The 13,984-nt window shown below is 40.4% G+C and overlaps 1 protein-coding gene across 6 annotated transcripts in view; it reads right to left on the bottom strand.

Annotated features, from left to right (window-relative positions):
* The window catches only part of LOC108698064 (TBC1 domain family member 1), a 128,160-nt gene that overhangs the window by 51,953 nt on the left and 62,223 nt on the right, over positions 1-13,984 (bottom strand). For all 6 annotated transcript variants that reach the window (XM_041588366.1, XM_018229045.2, XM_018229052.2 and 3 more), the window contains 8 exons: positions 9,929-10,468; positions 7,623-7,712; positions 6,509-6,613; positions 5,349-5,481; positions 5,087-5,178; positions 1,387-1,497; positions 558-683; positions 100-189 (listed from right to left, as the gene is read on the bottom strand). In XM_041588366.1, the coding sequence (XP_041444300.1) occupies positions 100-189; positions 558-683; positions 1,387-1,497; positions 5,087-5,178; positions 5,349-5,481; positions 6,509-6,613; positions 7,623-7,712; positions 9,929-10,468 (1,287 nt within the window). The remainder of the gene's footprint in view (positions 1-99; positions 190-557; positions 684-1,386; positions 1,498-5,086; positions 5,179-5,348; positions 5,482-6,508; positions 6,614-7,622; positions 7,713-9,928; positions 10,469-13,984) is intronic.

Genomic DNA, 13,984 nt, shown 5'->3' with positions numbered 1-13,984 from the left:
GTGAAACAAAAATCCTTAAATTTCCTAGTGAAACAGGTTGCAATAAGACATCTATTCCCCCTCATCAAAAATGAGATGCTAGCCCCCCATAAAACATACCTTAATACTGGATACTTCAAGCGGAGTGCATAGCATGCTGTCATCATCCCCACTGATAGAGCTCTCCTGCAAGCTGCGACTCCTGCTGCCCTGAGAAACACATACACAAAAAGTATTACACTTTATTGATTTTTATATGAACAGCAAACATGGAAAACTGCTCAAGCACAAAACTGACCAATATTTAATTTTTCCCTGCAGGCTATCAATATTCTTTAGTATGGATCAATCCCCTTCCATAGATTGCAATAATGATCTACAGTAGCAGCAGCCATGGCCATTGGTTCTGGATTATACTGACCCTAGTGCGAGTGGAAGGTGAGGATTTTAGATTGTAAGTTCCATTGACGCAGGGACTTACAAAATACACTGCATTCTTTATGAGATGCTAAAAGACAAGTCCGCTTCCACTTTACATTATGGAGTCCTCAATATCATTCCAGAATAGAAATTCTTACCCTTGACAAAATGTTTTCCAAAGATTCCGTCAAGGATCGCTTTGCTTTGCTGGTCAGAGACTCAAGTTTGAATCGGGAGGCACTGGTCTGCAGCCCATTGGCTGTGCTTTCGGCTGCTTGTGAATTCTGAAATGCATGATAGAAGGGAGAGTGCCCATGACTGATAGTCATATTAATAATTACAATATTTATCAGACATAGTAATGTTTCCCAAATGTACTTAGTAGAACCTGGAACAATGAGGAGACGCAATCCTCTCCCTGCTCTGAATACATGACCTGTATGAGTTATTAAATGCCAATTAGTCACATAATTCCTAGATATAGGTATGGGATCAGTTATCCAGAATGCTTGGGACCTGGGGTCTTCCAGATAATGGATCTTTCCGTAGTTTGGACCTTAAGTCTACTAGAAAATCATGTAAACATTAAATAAACCCAATAGGATGGTTTTGCTTCCAATAAGGATTAATTATATCTAAGTTGGGATCAAGTGCAAGCTACTGTTTTATTATTACAGAAATAAAGTTAATAGTTTATAAAAATCTGGATTTTTTGGCTAAAATGCAGAGTCTATACGAGATAACCTTCGCATAATTCAGAATTCGGAAGGTTTCCGAATAACAGATCCCAAAACTGTACTTTATATTTTACTGGGTGTTGGACATATCACATAACGTAACTCAAATATGCATTTGCATGGTAAATTTGGTGAAAACATGTTGACTATTTGTCCTTTTCCTTAAATAGACCTGAAATATCTGGGATTGAGTTCAGCAAATGTTCTTGTGCTCACGCATGAGAAGGCATATCAATATAGATATATATACCTGCTTTGTTTCAGCATTATGGACATGATCTTTCTGTTTCTCCTCATACAGACATCGAAGGCGAGAGATAACTAGTTCGTTTTCTTGCTGCTCCGACCTTGGCCGAATTTTCTAACGTTACCAATAATAGAAAAAAATGATTTAAGCAAACAGCAGTTTGTTGTTATACGGGCATCAATGATTGCTATGTCCATGATCAGTGGCATAACTATAGAGGAAGCAGACCCCATGGCTACAATTGCGTGCACCTCTGGTGTTTTGTTATTCCATGCGGTGGGGAAGGGCCTGGAAAAATATGTTTGAGGTGGGGTCTGAGCCAGTTGAGTTACGCCACTGCCCATGATCATAGTAGAGGGACATAATCATGTGACCTACAGGCTGCCACCTCTACAATAAGTAACATCCAGGGCCTCTTTTACATTCACGTTGTGTTTTTTGCACATTTGCACAGGAGTGCGAAGACCTGTGTCCCCCCATTCCAACAAAGATGGACACAGGGTGCCAAAAGATGCACTGCCCTTACTACCTGCCCTATAGAGCAGGTCTGCCTTGCACCCATCAGCGCTGTGCACCTGGTGCCAGAGTTTTAATATTCAGGGGGTTATTTACTAAACTTCAAATTTTATTCTGCGATTTGGGAAAAAAGCCCCAAATATTTTGAGCGATTTGTGATTTTATCGCATTTTTCCATGATAAATTAATTTGGGTTATTTTATTCATAAATAAGGCCAAATCGAGCATAGGAGTTTTTTCATCTTTTTTTTTTTTATAAAATGAGATAAATATGGATTTTAGTAAATAACCTCCTCAGTGACAATGTTTTTAATCTGTGGGTCTGTACAAACGAGACACTAACATTTGTGTTGCCACATCACAGTCAAAATGGTAAATTCCCAGGGGTAACCAACATAATACATTAATTTTAAGGTCTCATAATTAAAAGACCCAGCAACAATATTTATTAAACTGGTGCAGACTGTTAAGATGCAAATACTAAGTTTCCACTAGATGGAGCCAAAATACCTCCCAAATCACAGAAGTTAACATCGTTTCAATGTACAAGTATGGGACCTGTTATCCAGAATGCTAGGGACCTGGAGTTTTCCGGATAACAGATCTTTCTGTAGTTTCATCTTCGTACCTTAAGTCTACAAAATCATGTAAAAATTAAATAAACCCAATAGGCTGGTTTTGCTTCCAATAAGGATTAATTATATCTTAGTGTGGATCAAGTACAAGCTGATGGTGTATTATTATTGCAGGAAATAGTTTTTAAAATTTGGATTATTTGGATAAAATGGAGTTTATATCAGACGGCCTTTTCCGTGATTCTGAGCTTTCTGGATAACGGGTTTTTGGATAACAGATCCCCTACCGGTAATGTATTTGACTTATCCTGACCTTACAGGCAAACGCTTTCAAGATCTTAAATACCATTTTTTATAAAACAGAAATAATGGCTAAATGAAGTGTCGGGTATTTAGAGCTAAACGAGTAAACATGGAAGAAATCCACTGGAGAGCGGTATCACTGTACAGTGTTGGTGGAACTGCCATCACGTTGGTTAATCTAAATGAGATTTGTTGTTACCTATGGAATCTTTCTAACTAGCAACAGGCTTAAAGCACTCGTGTAACACATCAGTAACTGGGAAATCATGGCACCATCAATGGGCCCCATGTTATTTTTTTAAAACCTCCTAATCCAAACATAACCAAATTTATATCAGAAACTAAAATAGGATATTTAAAGGGGTAGTTCTGAGAAAATTTGCAGCGGGTCTTGATCTTTATTTACTTATGTCTTTGTTGAGCACCTATCCAGCGTGGAATTTTGGGTTGCTAGGGTGCAATTTACCCTAGCAACCAGGCAGTGGTTTGAAGGAGAGACTGGAATATAAACAAGAGAGGGTCTGAGCAGAAAGAGAAGTAATAAAAAAGCAGATATAACAATATCAATATCAGAGCAAGAGAGTTTGGGCTGTCAAGGTCAGTGATCCCATTCAGTTCCCATGACAGTTGGAAAGAGGCAAACGAAGTAGGCAAATAATAAAGAATAAATAAAACAAAGTTGGTAACAATAGGACAACCTATAACATACTAAAAGTTAAAGGAAAGGTTAACTAATCATTTAATAGCTAGTACCACGCATACATAGCAGAAGGGACTGGAGATAAGGGATGACACTTTGTAGGTCACCAGCCGTCTGACACTTTGTAGCAGAGACATGTAGCTGGCTGTGCTACCATCTGTACATAGTCCATCCATTAAAGAGACGCATCAATATCAAAATTCAGTCTCCAATGACTGAAACATTAGTATGATTAGTAAATGAAAAATAACTCGCCGAAGCAGCACATTTTCACGCTTACAAGTAGTAGGAGAAAACAAACAGCAAAAAGGAGAAGTCACTTGCAGGTGTGTGAGTGGAAGGAGAGAAAAGGAGAAACAGACTGTGCTAAAATAATCTATAAACATATATGAATCAACAGCAGCTGTTGTGTAGTGTTTTAACCCTTATGTGACCCTTCAGCTTGCTGCACCGTGTGTTGTTGTAAGTACAGGCAGCTCTGCCAGTAGGGTGCTGGTATAAAAGTATTAGTGTGCCAGCGCTCTAGATTTGTTATGATCACTGGCAATTCAGAGGTTAAAGTGTTACAGACTTTTTGCAAAATATTAAATCTACATTAAAAGTTACCTATAGGTCATGTTGATCGTTTTTGCTGATAGTGCTTTAAGTAATTGTTCCTTGAAGTTCCTAAACTTGACTGTTTTGCCAACCTGACTGTCCCTTCTCAGCCTGTCAGTTAGAGTTTCTAATGCGAACGGACTCCTGCTGCACAAATATGGCAGCCCCCTCATAGAGGAACAGGGTAGTATGAAAGGCAAAGTAAAAGCATCTGGCAAATACTTTTATGGCAAAATTATAAGTAGTATGCAAAGACAATATTATGATAGATATAAAAAAAAGGTTATTTTCTGGTGTCAGTATCTCTTTAATAACAGCTGCTATCCAGTAACATCCCCATGTCCTAGCTGGTCTCTGGCTTCAATGAAATGACGACAACATTACACGGGTGCGCGAGATGTAATTTCAGCAAAACATCACTCGAATTTCCCTGCAATGGGCCCTGTACCTCTCACCCCCGTCACTGGATTTAAGCAAAAAGCCTCGAGCAATGGCTGGGGTGATTCATTTTTAATTTTGCTTTGAAAAATGTTTTCGATTATATAGGCACCCGAGGGTCACCAGCCCCGGTTAAAACTGCTGCCCTAGGCACAGGCCATTGGGCGCCTATATATAAATATGACCCTGAATGTATCCATATGTAATATAAGCAAGATAACCAAGCTCCAGGCCCTTGCATATAGAGTGGGCCGATGGTTGGATACCATGCCTGGCTGGTTGTGTATGGCGACTTTCACCCAGTACCACTTTTTTTTCTAGATTATAATGTCCCTTTAAGTAAACACAGCTATGCTGACCAAGCTAAACTTGCAGCTGCACAGGCCCAAAGTATGGGAGGAATGTACAGTACAAGCAGAATTGCACAAGTTTTACAGTGAGTGATATGGCTCTTTCAGGAGAAACTAAAAGTAACTGAGAATAACCACAGAGCCATAGGAAGATAAGCCAGTACCTGATACTGTGGCTTATACTGAATACCCAGACAGAGACACTCCGAGATTGCCTGGCTTACCTGTATTTCTTCAAACATGGAGGCCTGCTCCTGATTGCTTAGTGTTGTGAGGTGCTTTTGCAGTTCAAGTTTAATTTTGGTGGGAGGAAAACCTGGCAAGAAGAAAGCAAAGCAATGGCTGTAAGTGTTGCACCAGTGGAGAAGACCCTTCTCCATTAGGGGGTCCCACTGATATTTTTTTTTTTTTTTTGTAAAAATCGGCAGTACTTCTATGTGTTATAAAGTTGCCCCAGGGCTGCTGCTGCCTCCCATGAGCACATACCTTCTATTCTCTCACAGAGTCTATGCATGCACTGCATGGGGCAACTGTCGCACAGCTGCGGGTGAGACTTGGAGTTCTGCTGCACTGCAGCTACACTGAAGGCCTGCTTCAGAGTCAGCATGATCTCATCCACCTAAAGCACCAGCAGGAGAAGTAACATATGAGCGTTACCCCACACGGGAAATATTTGTTCTTTGTGGTTTGGTGTTGCCGTGCCGTCAAACCGGCCCCACTGCCACACACACACACACACACAGAAGGAGAAAAATAACTCTGCAGCTTTGATTACATTATATTCTGACATGTGCAACAACATCCAACTTGGAAGTGACCTGCCTACGTGAGGACATGCAACAAAGGCTCTTGTGTAGTTATGCTGTGGGCTTCAGCTTGATTGTTGGAATCTCTCTTTTCCAACCATCTCCCACTCATATTACAAAATGGCATAGAAACTGCTAGGCTATATAATCCCTATTAATTAGATGGCAGTTAAAAAGCCTGACCGTTTCAGGAAAAAAATAATTCAAATACTACCAAAAAACACAAATTAAAACAACCCCAATTTTAATTTTCCTGGAACTGTATGGTAAAAATTTCCAGTTTAAGTAACCTTTGCAGGTGCAATATTAAGTCTATGCTAGGAATGACTGGGAAAGCCAAGTAAGAAAAAAAAATGAGCAATTTCATTATTTTGGTGGTAGCTAACATATCGGCACCCCACCCAGTGAATTACCCTTTAACTGGTGTCGATCAAACCCTGTGTTGCACAGACACTAATATTATGGCAATTTTTTGGACTTTCTCATTTCAAGCTCACCTTTAGAGTCAATAATTTAACCAGCACCCCTATTTGGGGTCTATAATTTGCTCCCCCAGTAACTCATAAATGTACAGATTATCTAAAGAGACATGGCTGGGAATTATTAAACTACAGTCCCTTCTTTGGCATACTCGTCTGTTTCAACTGGTATGAAACGGAAAATACATTTACAAGCAACTATAAAAACAAGTTTGGAAATATTTATATACCGATCAATTGCAACATGAGACATTTGAGGATTAAGCCTTGGCTAGGATTCCTCAGTAAACTGGCAGCATGAATAATAACTTGCCAGGCTGACACAATAAAGAGAAAAGGGCAGATAATGTACAGAGCTTACCAGTGCTCCATTTGTACACTGAAATACATAACACACAAAATGGCACCCTCCATTCAGTAATGGCTCCCTGCAGATAAAACCAAAGTGATCGGCGTGCTCGATTCCCTGGGAAAAGAAGAAAATGGAATGATTAAGGGATCGCCCATTATTATTACCGATTTCTTTGGCACATGTAGTACCAATTCTTGCTTATTTTGCCAATAAACTGAAATATATCAAAACACTATGGTGGTCATGCATTGGCCAACATTATAGTGATCAGACTGGCTGGCTTGCAGCCTAAAGATTACTGTTAATACTAATGGTCAAATAGCATTGTGAGGACTGCACTTCTTCCAATGCCCCAGCTATTTGCCTAAATATCAGTAGGTTAAGATTTTCAGTGTAGAAAGAACACACTGGTCCTGCCCATGGCACCATACTAGTTCTAGACAGTCAGGTAGTATGGACAGAATTACATATATGACCACCCTAAAGGTAACTCCCAGAAATGGCAGTAAATTACAGAAACAGTCCATCAGCATGTGCTTTTACCCAGCAAAAGAAAATACAGGTATAGGATCCCTTATCCGGAAACCCGATATCCAGAAAGCGCTGAATAGACTCCATTTTATCCAAATAATCCAAATTTTTAAAAATGATTTCCTTTTTGAGTGTAATAATAAAACAGTAGCTTGTACTTGATCCCAACTAATATATAATTAATCCATATTGGAAGCAAAACCAGCCTATTGGGTTTGTTTAATGTTTAAATGAATTTATAGTGGACATAAGGCATGAAGACCCAAATTACAGAAAGATCCATTATCCATAAAACCAGATCCCCAGCATTCTGGATAACAGGTCCCATACCTGTATGCTAAAACTTTAGTTTATGGTAGAACAGTATAAGAGTAAGTTGCCGTTCAGGCAAATCCATTATCATGGAGAAAAAGATAAGTACGAGCATGCACACAGTTCACCTCTAAATTTTATAAGCATGCTTCATGGATTTTATCCTTTTATAGAACATATTGCTGAATTAATCAGTCACAAATCCTGCAGTTTGAGCCATTACCCAAATACGGTACAGATGAAGTAATCCACCCGGATGCATTAGTCTTATAACCATTACCTGAGAACAAAAGGATATCTCCTTAAAGCTCTTTTCAATCACAATCCTCTTTGTGTCTGGGCTGATCAGGTAAACCTCTGCTTGGCCAATCTGACAGAAACAAACACATATATTAATGCTGCAGCACCGAAAATGTATTGATTTATAGATTATAAAAAAGGCAAGTTGTCCCTTTAGTGGGTGTTTAATAAGGCTGGTGCCACATGGGTCTGATCTCAGCCTGCAGATAAAGTAGGCCAAAAATCAACTCCCTAAACTGGCATCAGTGTTTTTTCTTGCCTGCACTCAGAACCATTGAGTCAGCCCGGGTGAAGGCACATGTGAAAGATTTTGGAGCTGAAATGCTGAAACTAACATTTCAAACCGAAATTCACTGTGTGCCTGCGCCCAGGCCGACCTTTTCCACAAGCCGAGATCAGTCCCGTGTAGCATCAGCCGAAATCAGTTTATCAACCAAATTTTTTTTAGCAGCTGCAAACACTGATGCTGTGAGTCGGGGACAGGTTTTATCTGCTCTGATAGGCTGATTCCAGCAGAGACCAGAGATGTGTAATGCTTGCAGTCAGGAAAAGTAAAAAAAAAGTAGGTTGAGAAAGCACAATAATCAATCATTTCTATCTCAAAATCTATTTGAAAACAAAAATAAAACCACTAAGTCAAAAATAATTAGGTATTCGTGACAGTTGATTTATTTTCTAACATAATAGCAATAGTTTCCTTATACATATTTTGTGGGGTTATTAGAAGAGACATTCTACACATGCGCAGACGGATTGTTTTCTATTCTGTAGTTGAGCAGAAGATAAACTCACCAGAGCACTTGGCAGTGAACATAAACTGCAGAGGTTGCAAGATTTATTTGGGTGTGTGTTTGTCATCCCCCGCCATTCCCACACCAACCACTACAGTCGATAGCTCTAAACACTGTCCTTAGGTAAACACAATCTGTATAATAACATTTCTGCTTATTTCTGATAAAAAATACATTGCACTGAAGTACAAGTGTTAAGGAGACCTGGCTATAGATACACAAGGAAAAAGCCTATCAATAAATAGGATATTACATCCGATGGCTATAATACTGGGGCCAGATGAACTCTTAGTTCAATACAACAATATAGCAAGTATGTGCTTCAATGTAAAATGCTCTGGGCAGTGTTTCTCTACAACACGTATGGGACCTGCTATCCAGAAGACTCGGGACCTAGGGTTTTGAATTAATGGATTATTATGGAGACTGGATAACAGTTTCCAATTAATGGACCCCATAGCTGTACTAGGAAAATGCATTGGGCCCTCTTCTATTCACCTTCCATACTTACCTTTAGGGCTATGGCAGAAATTTGTTGCCTGTGTTTAAATCTGAAAAAAATCTCACTAAAATACGTTCCCACCTGCAAAAAAGTAAAAACGCCTGTGGGGAAAATGTGTGGCGCTTCATTTTCAAAAGTCGCCAAAGCTTACTTGGGGGGCAACTTCAGAAAATAAAGCACTATGTATGTTTACCCACCACTAATTTACTTTACTGCCGGTGGGAAAGCACTTTCAAGAGAATTGTCGCCCACAAAAGCAAAGATTTATCCACCAGTTACAAATCTCCCTATCTGCTATGGCACTAAAGGCAAGAATGGAAGATGAATAGAATGCAATTATAAATGCATACCAGAAAGCTCCAAATTATGGGAAGGCCATCTCCCATAGACTGAATTTTAATGAAATAATAAAAATGTTTCATCATTTCCTTTTCCTCTGTAATAAAACAGTAGCTTGTACTTGTTCCCAACTGAGATATAATTAATCTTAATTGAAGCCAAAACAATCCTACTGGGTTTATTTTATTGATTTTTTGTAGACTTAAAATTATGGAGATCCTAATTACAGGAAGATCCTTTATCTGGAAAACCCCCAGATCCCAAGCATTCTGTATAACAGGTTCCACACCTGTAACACATGTCAACAGGTTCCCTTATTTCCTTGATGGGTGGAGTCTGACCAAAAAAAGATGGTTTCAGAACCACTGATTTAGAACTTATTTTCCTTTTTAATTGGGAGTACAAAAGGGAAAAGAATGGTTCCTTGGAATGGAATCTTTGCATTTACCATATCAATACACCATATGCAGACTGTATCTTGGCATAAAGAGGCTTTAATGGCAGTGTATTAACCAATTGGGAAAGGTTTTAGAACAATGTAGGGACCTGTGATGCTCTAAACCAAAAAAAACACTATTTTTGCTGTTATGGTCTTTAGTATTGGTGCTGTTTGTGTGTATTCCACAAAAGGAGAAAGCAAATGGGCATTTATACCGTGAATAGCATAGTCTGGTTTTCCTCCATGTCTGTTGGCTGTACACCATCCTGCTCCTCCCCAGAGAACCTCTGTACGTGCAAACTTATATCGCTGTCCTCAAATGAAGTAGGAAGGCTACTCCGTCCATCTTTCCACTCGTTTGTAAAAGAGTTATTAGTCCTCAAGCCTGGCTGAGAGTAGGATTTGCGGATGGGCTTATTTTTGTCATCGTCGTTAAATGCCGACTGGAAGACGGAACGCAGTTTATTGCCAAAAGATATCCCAATGCTGGAGTCCAGTTGTGGAGTTGGAGAGTCTCCCTGTGGGGTTTGAGCGTCCCCTTCCTTCTTTTTAGTGCAGCTAACATGGTTGAACTTGTCAATGCACTCATCTATCAAAGCAGGGGGTGCCTTCTTATTCGCCACAATCACGCGGCCACAGAATAAGACCTCAAACTTTTTGGAGAATGAATCGTCCAAATCACAGAGTTGGGAATGAACCTCTTCCTGCCGTGCCAACTTTCCCGCATGCCGGATAGAGCCAATTATTTCTGGCACCTAAGGAGAAAGGAGACCGTATTTAGAATTTGTAGATAATAAACATTCCAGAGATGAACACGAGAACGAGATTCCTACAGCATCTATACTCCAACATACATAAACATTTATAGTGTGTCATATCTGGTCATTTCATACCTAAAAACAGCACAGAATATACCATACACTGCCCTGATTTTATCTTCTACTGTCCTGTTTCTTACCCAATATCTAACAAAAAGATTATACCACAGGGTAGAGGGCTGGAACGCCACAAGACTGGACTTTCAAAGCCAAATGCTGCTGTTCCATTCATCTGACGATTTGGGTGTGTTTTTGGCACAAGCATAAGGCATAACCTGAGTGCACACAGTCCTCTGCAGATCTGCATTTAAACACAAATGGGATCTGCCTTATTTATTATATGACAGACATTATCCAATGACACTGAGCAAAGGGTTTTGGTAGTTTATCGTCTCAAAAAAGTAAAGACGTTTGAAAGCTTTCCTATAGTACTTCACAAATAATAATCCCTTCTATCATGTTTCCCAGTTGCAGATTTGATAAATACAGTTTTGACATGTATCTCTCACCTGTTTCACCTGCTACATCACCTACTATACAACATATTTTCTCTCATGCAACATTTCGCCTGAGAGAAACTATTTAAGCAACTTGCCAACATTCCAACAATGTACTTGCCAGTAAACTTGTAATTTCCTAGTCATTCTGCCCCAGCCTACCTCCAATCCACTCCAGTGTCCCCTTCCCGCTCCCCCTCTATCACCTCTTTACCCATACCTCCTCACCAAATTTTTACCTGCTTTTTACCTTTATCTAACCGATCCACCCTCGCTCGGCTTTGACCCCCCCTCCTTTGTTGGTCAGTAAGGACCTTAGCAAAAGCTAGCAACCATACATACCCTCCCTGAAGGAAGCCTATACATAAAAGAACACACAAACTTCTTGCAGATCTGCCTGACCCTTTGCTGTTTCTCTGCACTGCTGCTTCTGACTACTGAAAGAAAGCACCAGAAGCCAGCCAGACCCATAAAGAGGCATTGGGGCTCATTTATCAACACTGGGCAGATTTGCCCATGGCCAGTTACCTATAACAACCAATCAGTGATTAGCTTTTTGAAACCAGCCGCAAGTAGGACAATGAATGCAGCAATCTGATTGGTTGCCATGGGTTACTGCTAGGGTTGCCACCTTTTAAAAAAAAAAACCTTCAGCGGCAGGTGGAGGGGCGGGGTTAAAAGGGCGGGTTGTGACGCTAAAGAGGGCAGGTTGTGATGCTAAAGGGGCGGGGCCATGGTGCACTATTGGCTGGGCAGGTCGTGACGTCAAAGGGGGCAGAGCCAATGCGCGGGTTTGGCAAGAAGCCCAGGAAAACAGGTTAGTTTTGAGCAGTCTGGGGGCAGGCCACGGGCTTTTTTTAGGTGTATTACAAATTTACCGGCACCAACATTGCTGGTAAATTTGTAATACCAGCCCCGGCCTTGGCTGGTGTTTTACCGGCTAGGCCAGTAAAATACCGGCCGGGTGGCAACACTAGTTACTGCCCATGGGCAAATTTGCCCAGTGTTGATAAATGAGCCCCATTGTGGCATTTGAAGCCTTGGCTGAATAAGAGCTACTTTCTGCTACACGGTTTCATCCATCAGAACCAGCAGATATTTAAACAAATAGATGAAGAACAAAGGTTTAGTTCATATGATAGGCTCAGCTCTGTTTAAAGAGAAAATAAAGGAAATCTAAATGTATATGGGAATCTATGTATAAGAACACTAACATATGCAAGGAGCTTCATACTCTGGCTCAATAATCCATAGCTAATAATCAGTCAGAAAAGCCACAGAACACAAAGCAACATATTAAGGGTTTGAGCAGCAGATTTAAACCTGAGCAGGTTAAACCAGTTCTGTACATAATACAGATGCACGGCACCCCAACCACAGAACACCAGTGCCTATTCCATTTTACTCAAGCATCCGGCATTGAGCAATGGGTGATTCAGAGATCATAGCACGGTCACACAGAATCCGATAGAAAATACAATGAATCTTGACTGGACATCTTTAAACCACAATTATGTTTTCTCAGAGACTATTAATTAACTAGGACTTGCCACTAGGTTTTCCATTGGTTAAAAAACATACTGAAAAGTGACTTGGCACAGGGCTACAGTATTAGAGAGCCAGTGGGATTAAATTGGCTGTAAGCTTCTTTACCCAGGAACAAAAAAAAGCAACTTGTTTTCTCATGTGAGAAAATTTGAGAAGAACACTATAGAGTCCCAGTATACTACATTTATTGCTGATCAAAGAAACATATATCAGCAATCATCCCACACGAACGGATGATAAAGGTTTATTCTGGTTAGTTGTATATGTGGTTATACTAACTGGAGCAGAATGTAGTCGTCAGTATTATAGGAAGGTATTTTGAAGAATGGGATAACTATTCTTACAGCTGCAAAATAAATGACTGTTTGGGCACACAGGTGAAAGCCGATACTGCAAGTGACTTAACTGCAAGGAAGCAAGGGCTTTTAGCAAAGTTAAACTCACGGCTGAATAATGAATTTCATAAGGGTTGGTATGTATTTGATGCACTGCGTGAATATGTTAGCTGTATGGATATGGCACAATTATTTTATTTCAAAATACCTGCAGCATCTCGCTTAGGTATTTTTGGGTCAGTTCATATCATGAGAGGTGGCCAGACACAGGCCAATCAGTATGATACTCAAACCAATCATCCCAGGGGCCAGAACAACCAATAATGAAACACTATTCTAGAATTCCATTGGTCTGGGCTAACCGTCCAAATGATTGGAACAGCAGGAAGTAAAGCCGCAGCATCTTTATGCTTTGAACCATGTTTAGGAATTTTTCAGATAATACTTGATCCACTAGGATTGCAGGATCATCTGTCTACACCTTGAGGTGGGCAATATCAGGCTGATCCGATCGTTGGGCCCTCCTAACAAATGGTAACGGGCGGTTGGATTGCGGGACCGCATCAACGAATAGATGCGGCCGCGATCCGGCAGGATTTTTAGTCCCATCCGATCGAGATCTGGCCGACTTTCGGCCAGATCTCGATCGGGGAGGCCCGTCGGGGGGGGGGCCATACACGGGCCAATAAGCTGCCGGACTCTCAGCAGCTTTTATCGGACCGTGTATTGCCACCTTAACTTGCAGTAAAGAGTGATTAAAGTTTATCAGAGCACAAGTCACATGACTTGGGGCAGCTGGGAAATTGACAATATGTCTAGCCCCATGTCAGATTTCAAAATTGAATATAAAAAAAATCTGTGTGCTCTTTTGAGAAATGGATTTCAGTGCAGAATTCTGACCCATTTTGAAAAAAAAATAAATTTACCCCATGACAGTATCATGTAATAAAAGGCACTAAGTTAGCCCTGGAGCAGTAACCCATAGCAACCAATCAGCAGGTAGCATTTACTGGTCACCTATTTAAAACTTAAACAGCTTATTGGTTGCTATGGATTACTGCTCCTGGGCAAAC

This window comes from Xenopus laevis, chromosome 1L (assembly GCF_017654675.1).
Source record: "Xenopus laevis strain J_2021 chromosome 1L, Xenopus_laevis_v10.1, whole genome shotgun sequence".
Taxonomy (NCBI): Eukaryota; Metazoa; Chordata; class Amphibia; order Anura; family Pipidae; genus Xenopus; species Xenopus laevis.
Note: the sequence above shows the minus strand (reverse complement) of the source record. Positions and strands in the feature narration are given on the sequence as shown.